Genomic DNA, 8,848 nt, shown 5'->3' on the forward strand with positions numbered 1-8,848 from the left:
TTTCTATTTTCTTTTATTTCAGATAAAGTACATTTTATTTCAAGTGAAAAGTTTTTAGTTAACTATAATAACCCTGACTATTACTATTAGTAGTTGAATATATTCAAAATATTTTAAGATTTAAGATAATTTTATTAAGATAACACTTTTATTTTATTTCTACTCAGCCACAATGTGAAGGGGGAAAAACTGTAGCTGATTAACAACATTATAAATTAATATTATAAACATGCATAAATAAATATTTAGTTTCTATTAAGTCACATTATTATATTTTTTCTACTTACTACAGTACTGTCCTGTTAGAAGTATTATTTATTTGTTTATTAAATTATTCTAATTAATTTTTTTTCATTTTCATATATTTTAATCCAATGTAATTTATTTAGTCTAATTTTTATTTATTTTATTCAACAGAGAGAAAAAATATATATTTTCACCATGTTTTTAGAAATAAAATGGGTAACACTTTACAATAAGGTCCATTAGTTAACGTTCATTAATGCATTAACTAACATTAACTGACAATTAGCAATATTGCTACAGTATGTATTAATGTTTTTTAACGTTAATTAATAAAAGTACAATGGTTAATTGTTAGTTCATGTTAGCTCAGGTCCATTAAGTAATATTAACAGACACAACTTTGAATTTTAATCATGTATTTTAATATGTTGAAATTAATATTAATGAGATAAATAAATGCTCTGATTGTTAGTTCATGTTAACTAATGTTAACACATGAAACCTTATTGTAAAGTGTTACCATAAAATGTTATATAAGTTGAATGATATATAAACAAACCCCTCTATAAAAGCCTTTAAAATATAGATAGGAATAGAACAGAATTGACTAAAATAAAATAAAATAAAATTGACTAAAATAAACAAAAAATTAAATTAAATTAAATTAAATTAAATTAGATTAGATTAGATTAGCCTGGTGCAAGTGCTGCTGGAAAAAAAAAAACTCACAGCCTTTAAAGATATGAATTGTAATTTAAATTTACAGATGCATTAGATAGAGTGCAACAAAACAAACGCTTAAATTCATTTTTGGATGCTTTCTATACACTACTATTAAATAGGACATGTCATGGAAGCAAAATAGCCCAAAAACAATAGTTTTACATGTAGTGTCTTGCCTTAACCACATTAAAATCACTGTAACATATGGCTTTGTGATGCTTTTTGCTTTATAGAACTGTTATGTTCATTCATTGTTTAATAAAATCGAGAAATCCTGTGCCCTGAAATCAATTTTAATGTACACTATAAAACTGCAATGCATTATTTATCATAAAACTAAATCAGGATATTAAAATTCAAAACTGAAAATAAATTAGGCAATTAGAAATGGTGAAAGTACCCTCTGACGATGGATGCTGGTTATCAATAGCAACTTCTTCTGTCATCTGGGCGATCAAATCATTGGTCTGTTCTGTCTGAGTCCTGCTGTCTGGCGGCTGATGAACCTGCACACATTAAACATCCACAGAAAGCATGCTGTCGTGTCACTCATGGCAAGAGCATTTGTAGTGAAAGCTGATATTGAAGTACAGGCCGTGGGGCTTGAGAGGGCGACGGTCGTCCCTGTAGGGCAGCCAGACGCTCCTCCATGTCTTTAGCAGACGGCACGAAGGGCTGAAGCGGGGCTCTTAACGCAGCGAGACGAGACTCCAGCTCCTTCTCTGATGGTATGGACTCTGATAAGACAGAGACACAACACATCAGATCAGGGACGTAGAAGAGAACTTTACATTGGTGGGTTTGTTTTATTCTTCTGTTATTGTTTTGGTTTGTTTTTTGCTTTGAGAAATACTAAATACTAAATAAAATGATTATTAACTGAATTTATTTATACAAGTTTTACCGGAGTTATTTTAGTATCACTGACATACTATTATATATTTTATTAATTTTCTTTATTTTTGTATTAGTTTTTATTTTTATATTTTCTATATTGTTTTAGTCTTTTTCTTTTTTTGTTTTAAATATGTCTATATAGTTACTAATATTTAATATACATTTTTTTACATTTAAATCTGTTTATTAATTTTATTTCAGTTTTAGTTATTTTTATCAACTTAAACTAATTAAAAATTAGACATGTTGCCTTGGCAACTAGCTGAAATAAAATTATTAAAAGCTGAAATAAAATCTTCATGCATTATAGTTGCATTTGCATTTGAAAATCATGACGTTAAGGTTTATAATATCTTAATATCTTCATGCATTATAGTTGCATTTGCATTTGAAAATCATGACATTAATGTTTATAATATCTTAAAATCTTCATGCATTATAGTTGCATTTGCATTTGAAAATCATGACGTTAAGGTTTATAATATCTTCATATCTTCATGCATTATAGTTGCATTTGCAAATCATGACGTTAAGGTTTATAATATCTTCATGCATTATAGTTGCATTTGCATTTGAAAATCATGACATTAATGCTTATAATATCTTAATATCTTCATGCATTATAGCTGCATTCGGCAGATTAGAGCTGGGTGATAATAAAGTTTACATTACAAAGCAATATAAACAAATCAAGCTGTTCAGAAGGCAGATTTTGACAGATCTTACTTGGCTTGGTTTCCTCTTTCAGCTTGTTGAGTCGTTCTGCGATGATCTGGTCCTCTTTACTGAGTCCTCTGGCTGAAATCAGACTCACAGAGCTGCTTTTTGCACCCGCAGGTCTGGAAGGCTGATTCTGCGGAGCTTGTTTGGCTTCAAGAGCAGCAACTCGCCTGTAAGACGCCACAGATCTGTGTTATTCCACTGGCGCACAGGTGTATTTGTCACGTGATGCTTACAGATTCTTACTTTTTGTAGTTTTCAGGTGGGGACCATCTGCCAGCATCAGTCAGGTTGCCCGAGCTGTAGAAAAAGACCTGTCAGTTGTGCATTAGTGAGTATACAACCAATGTTTAGTCGGAATATAAACTGTGTTTGGCTTCCAGACCTTGTTAAGTTTCCATAACACTGTTTGCAGACTTTCTGCTGGCTGTTTCCATATTTTGGCACCACAGCATTGAATGCCAGACACCCAGAGCAGAAAGCATGGCCACAGTTTTTACAACCCAACTGCAAACACACAAACCCGAGTCAAACGCTTTCAACTCAGGCGGTGAAATGAAATAACCTGTATTTATATTCGCTAACCTCTTTTCTGAAGAGAGTGAACTTTGATGCACAGCCGCAACAGCGATTATCCATATTGAGATTCTTCAGGCAAACACGTTGCCAGTGTGAGACTTTAAACGCTCAAGATTGTAATTAAACACATACATTTAGTGTGAGTTACCATTTCAGATGCACTTTATCAACGACGCTTCTCTTGAATCAGAGCATGTAAACACAGGAAGCGCTGTGTGGACTGGGATGTATAGGGAAATGTAGTTTTCTCGCTTGCAGCAATAAAAACTATTGTAGTTTGAAAGGATCAATACATGCAAAATAGTGTAAAGGCTTATTAGACACTACAGTAATTACCTAAAATTATCTTATCTGTCAATGTCGAATAGAACAATCAATACTGTTAAAGATGAAACGTACCGGGAAAACTCATTTTCCCAGCATGCAACACGACGGTTGGTGTTGCTTATTGTCAAAATTTATGACGAACAAAAATACCTGTCAAAAACCAATGTCGCTATTATAATACATTAAAAAAAGTTTATATATATAAAAAAAAAAATAATAATAACCTGTTATTATTTTAGAGAAGGTCAAGTGAGCGGTTGACCAATCAGAATCTCTTCGGCGCGCTTCCGGTTTTTGTTCAAATGTCTTTTGCATGCGATCGCGAAGAGACAACACAATCTTACAAGACCAAGAAATAAATCAAATAAACGCACATTTGTACATTTTTGCTTCATAAAGACGCGAAGAAAGCGTATTAAGGATATTTCAGGTGGGAAAATGTAAGTTATATTTGTTTTGTGTAACTTACGTCGCTGATGTGTTCATTCACATTGATCTGCTGTCACTTTTTAGTGTGTTTTGTCCATTATTTACTGCTTTATCTCTTCAAGAGCTTTGATTTGTTGCTTTTGTAGGTTTTTAGGACATGATATTAACTTATCAGTCTCGTCTGTTCATCAGGGCTGCATTTATTTGATCAGAAATACAGAAAAAACTGTAATATTATGAAATGTTATTGCAATTTAAAATAACGGTTTTCTATTTTAATATAACGTTACTTTAACATATATTTAATTTCTGTGTTCAAAGCTGTATTTTCAGCATCATTACTCCAGTCTTCAGTGTCACATGATCTTCAGAAATCATACTAATATGCTGATTTATTATCAATATTAGAAAATTTTTTTTTTGGGAACCTGTGATACTTTTTCAGGATTATTTGATTAATAAAGTTAAAAAGAACAGCATTTATTCAAAATATAAGCAGGGTAAACAATATACACTACCATTTAAAAGTTTGGGGTCAGTCATTTTATTTATTTATTTATTTTTTTGAAAGAAACGAATGTTTGGGGTCAGTCATTTTATTTATTTATTTATTTTTTTGAAAGAAACGAATGCTTTTATTCAGCAGGGATGTGTTAAATTAATAAAAAAGTGATAATAAAGACTTTAAGATTTTAATTAAATGCTGTGCTTTTTAACTTTGTTCATCAAATAAGCCTGAAAAAGTATCACGGGTTCCAAAAAAAATATTAAGCAGCAAAACTGTTTCTAACATTGATAATAAATCAGCATATTATTATGATTTCTGAAGATCATGTGACACTGAAGACTGCAGTAATGATGCTGAAAATACAGCTTTGATCACAGAAATAAATTCTATTTTAAAGTATGTTAAAATAGTAAATCAGTTTTTTAAATGGTAATAATATTACAGTTTTTTTGGTCAAATAAATGCAGCTATGATGAGCAGAAGAGAAAACATTAAAAATCTCACTGATCCCAGACTTTTGAACAGCAGTGAGTGCATATGATTATGGTTGTAACCATTCAATATCATGCTATTGTTCTTCTAGATCATGGCAGAGTGTGATGCCGAATGGGAATTGTGTAAAGAAAATATCCAGCCTTTGAGACAAGGCCGCTCCGTATCAGCTTTGCAGCAGGCACTGTGTCAGCAGCAGGAGGGAAACCACACGGCCCTCCATCAGAAAACACAGTGAGTGACCTTTGAATTCAACTAGAGACCTGTTCCTGAACAGCTCATTAATATAATCTGTGTTTGTTAGAGCGTTTGAGTCGGAGCTGCGGCTGTATGATGGAGACGATCCTCTAGATGTTTGGGTCAGGTATGGACTTTGATGATGACGGATGCAACGCATGTTGACTTCTGATATGCAAATCATATATAATTCTGATTCTTTATAATGCAGGTACATTAAATGGACAAAGCAGGCGACGACTGAGATTTATATCATTTCATGTCAGTATCTGCTCTACTGTAATAAAGCTCTCACTGATTTACATTACAAGCATCAGAATTTCATCATATAAATATCAGCTTCTGCAGCAAATTGCATGTGTTTGCTCAGTTTGAGTCTTTGAATAAAACTGTTTTTTCCTCCATATTCTCACTTTGAGCCATAAAAGCATCAAATATGATACAAAACATGCAAACTTTTTTTTTTGTCTTAAAGGCTTATTATCTCATATGTCAGGCTTTAAAGACCGCTTTCACCGTCCAATAAATTCCTCAAATCATAAAGCCCTACGTTTATTCTTTTTGACGAAATAGTTTCAGTCTCGAGTATCAGGTTTCAGAAGTTTGACTTCACGCTGCTGTCACTGTATTGTAGTGTTCACAGCGTTTGAAACGTCGCGTCTCATCATGAAATGTGTTGATCTCCAGAGCTCTGCAGGCTCGAGCGTGCAGACAGATGATGACTTCTATGACAGATCAACACAGAGAGGATGATGATGATGATGATGAAGGACCCGCAGAGCCTCAGCGATCCTCACTGTTTGAGCTCAAAGCCAAAGGGAAGAAAAAAGCCGTGGTTCCCATCAACAGAGTGAAGGCCTCGGCCGGATGTGAGCAGAACCTCTTCAGCGAGTGTTTTCAGTGTATGAAGCAGTAGATGCAGGTATGCGGTGCGATCACACTGTTGTTTTGTGCCACAGACGCTCGCGGGCTCCAGTTTAAACAGCCGCTGGGCCCCAAACAGAACAGTCGGCTGGTGATCTTTGATGAGAATAAAGCTTCTGAAACAGAGACGCAGGAGCCCAAATTTGAGGTCTGGACAGCGCCACCTACTGCCCGAGCCAAAGAGAACGAACAGAAGCCTGAGAAATGGACCGATGTGAAGGTACGAGAGTTGAGCTGTATGCTAATATCACCCGTTTATCCAGTTACCTGGCTGGGTTTGAGTATAAAGGAGAACGGAGGCTGTTATCTGACAGATCAACGTTCATTATGAGGTAAATGTTTGTAATTCCAGTTGCCTCTGAAGTCCAGATCGGGCCTCAGCGTCGCCGTCGCACCTCCTAAACCCAGCTTCCAGCCGTTTGTGGAAGAGGACGACCAGCCTCCCGCTGTGTGAGTGTAATCAGAAGATACGCTGCATGTCGAGCTCTCAGTGCATTGAAGATCAAGTTTTTCTTCCTTTATAATTACATGCACTAATGAAGGGGTTTTTACATGGGCCTCTATGGAAAAGTAAAGTGAAAAACTGTCAGAAATGTAAAAATTTATAAATAAGAGTTTATTTATTTTTATGAATTAATTAATAAAACCAACTAAAATTAAATAAAATTTGAAACTAAATATTTTCCAAATTATATTTTAGACATTTTTTACAGTATAAATGTGGTCTTTTATATATGCTATACTAGATGCCTTTTAAACTTCATCTAGAAGATTGGATAAATATATTTTTATATTTTCTGTTTGCATTTTAAGTTCAGTTAAAGTTTTAATAATTTTGCTTTGTTTTGTTCTGTTTTTTTTTTTTTTTTAATATGCCTTTATACAGATTTTGATTTCCATTTGTTTTTATTTTAGTACTTGAAATTAAACCCCCCAAAAAAAGAGAAATGTTTAGCTTTTTTATTTTTAAATATTTAAAAAAATATATTTTTTGAGTTACAGTTTATTTTAAGTAAATGGAACAGTTTTAATTAATATTTTGTAATTAGTTGTTTTATATTTTCTGCATTTGTGTTGTTTTTGTCACTTTACTAGTTTTTTTTTATATATATATATATATGTAGTTTTTATTAATTTGTATTTCCGTTTTATTTATTTTAGTACTTGAAATTAAACTAAATAAAAAATGAGATGTTTAGCTTTTTTATTTTTAAATATATATATATATATATTTTTAGTATCATTAGTATATTATTACATGTTATGTATAGTTTTAATTAATATATTTTTTAGTTTTTTAATTTTCTGCATTTTTGTTGTTTTTGTAATTTTACTAGTTTTTTTATATATCTATGTAGTTTTTATTAATTTGTATTTCTGTTTTATTTGTTTTAAGTTAAACTAAACGAAAATGAGAAATGTTGCCTTAAGTTTAAAGAAAAAAGTTTTTTAATATTTCTCTTAAGTTACATGATTTTTAACAGTTTTAATTTTGGTTAACGATAATAACCGTGCCCTGCACTAATGAATCGCACACAATAAGACGAGAAACATGCATTAACAAAGTCAAATAGGATGAGTTTTGATTTCAAGTTGACTTCACATGCTTATCATACCTCATTTCCGTCATTTCTTCCTGCAGGACTCCGTGTAAAATCGACCCGGCGGTGAACTCGGTGCTGTCGGTCAGAAAGCCCTGCAGGCCGGAGCAGACGCCGCTGAAGATGCTGCAGGAGCTGCAGACGCAGGAGGACGGGACGAGCCGAGAGCAGAGCATGTACTGCAGAGAGCTGCTCTACAGCGGAGCCAGCGAGTTCTGCTTCGAGGAGCTGCGGGCCGAGCGCTACCGACAGAAACACGCTGTCAAACTACAGAGCACAGAAAGCCAGTAGAATCCAATGCAAACTGAAGCGCTTTCTATCGAGACAGCAGTCGTAGATGTCTGAAAAAGTTCACACTTGCCTAAAAAAGCTGTAGGCTGCTTACTAGGTTTGAAACGCTATCTTTATTTGTTGTAGATGTCTTTGTGTATAACCATTCCTGTGTGTGTACATACTTTTTCTTTTCTTTTTTTGTATATACATACTTTTTGTAACGCCACATTGTTTTTTTATAGTGCAAAAGTAGCATTTATGAATACGGTGGCCGAGCGCTACCGACAGAAACACGCTCACAAACTACAGAGCACAGAAAGCCAGTAGAATCCAATGCAAACTGAAGCGCTTTCTATCGAGAGAGCAGTCGTAGATGTCTGAAAAAGTTCACACTTGCCTAAAAAAGCTATAGGCTGCTTACTAGGTTTGAAACGCTATCTTTATTTGTTGTAGATGTCTTTGTGTATAACCATTCCTGTGTGTGTACATACTTTTTCTTTTCTTTTTTTGTATATACATACTTTTTGTAACGCCACATTGTTTTTTTATAGTGCAAAAGTAGCATTTATGAATACGGATTATGTTGTCGTGGTAATTAATGCTTCAATAAATGCAACCGATTCCATATCAAACTGCATTTGCACTTTATTTATAGTGCTGTCACCAGTGTTACTCAAAGAATGTAATATATTACTAGTTACTCCTTTCAAAAGTAACATTGTTACTTATTACTTTCTGGCAACAGTAATTAGTTACATTACTTTTTCTTCTCACCCCACAGAAGTTGTAACAGTGTATCTTCCACATAACATTCTTAATCTAGAATGTTACTAACAACATATTTCTGCATCATCATTTGACCAAAACCCACACTGGATCGCAGTCAGAAGTT

General features: G+C 33.5%; 2 protein-coding genes across 2 annotated transcripts in view; one reads left to right on the forward strand and one right to left on the reverse strand.

The window, feature by feature from the left end:
* Positions 1–3,352, reverse strand: part of LOC107716046 (abscission/NoCut checkpoint regulator-like) — a 13,457-nt gene extending 10,105 nt beyond the window's left edge. Inside the window, exons 1-6 of the mRNA XM_016522366.1 lie at positions 3,172–3,352; positions 2,972–3,093; positions 2,833–2,886; positions 2,593–2,756; positions 1,561–1,706; positions 1,349–1,475 (exon numbers count right to left, since the gene is read on the reverse strand). Of these exons, the coding sequence (XP_016377852.1) occupies positions 1,349–1,475; positions 1,561–1,706; positions 2,593–2,756; positions 2,833–2,886; positions 2,972–3,093; positions 3,172–3,225 (667 nt within the window). The 5' untranslated portion in view covers positions 3,226–3,352. The remainder of the gene's footprint in view (positions 1–1,348; positions 1,476–1,560; positions 1,707–2,592; positions 2,757–2,832; positions 2,887–2,971; positions 3,094–3,171) is intronic.
* A 399-nt stretch (positions 3,353–3,751) lies between these two features.
* LOC107716048 (mitotic checkpoint serine/threonine-protein kinase BUB1 beta-like) lies at positions 3,752–8,195 on the forward strand. The gene is made up of 8 exons (XM_016522367.1): positions 3,752–3,932; positions 5,013–5,155; positions 5,226–5,285; positions 5,370–5,437; positions 5,833–6,027; positions 6,118–6,302; positions 6,435–6,532; positions 7,725–8,195. The coding sequence occupies exons 2-8, from the start codon at positions 5,016–5,018 to the stop codon at positions 7,972–7,974; spliced, it is 996 nt and encodes a 331-aa protein (XP_016377853.1). The 5' UTR covers positions 3,752–3,932; positions 5,013–5,015; the 3' UTR covers positions 7,975–8,195.
* The last annotated feature ends 653 nt before the right edge of the window (positions 8,196–8,848 follow it).

Source organism: Sinocyclocheilus rhinocerous, unplaced genomic scaffold (assembly GCF_001515625.1).
Source record: "Sinocyclocheilus rhinocerous isolate Xijiao unplaced genomic scaffold, SAMN03320098_v1.1 scaffold1862, whole genome shotgun sequence".
In the NCBI taxonomy this organism is placed as follows: Eukaryota; Metazoa; Chordata; class Actinopteri; order Cypriniformes; family Cyprinidae; genus Sinocyclocheilus; species Sinocyclocheilus rhinocerous.

Coding starts and splice junctions, on each gene's coding strand:
- LOC107716048 (XM_016522367.1), top strand. CDS start 5,016: ATGGCAGAGTGTGATGCCGAATGGGAATTGTGTAAAGAAAATATCCAG. Junction 6,028..6,117: donor AGTGAAGGCCTCGGCCGGAT/GTGAGCAGAACC, acceptor TTTGTGCCACAG/ACGCTCGCGGGCTCCAGTTT. Junction 6,303..6,434: donor AGAAATGGACCGATGTGAAG/GTACGAGAGTTG, acceptor TTGTAATTCCAG/TTGCCTCTGAAGTCCAGATC.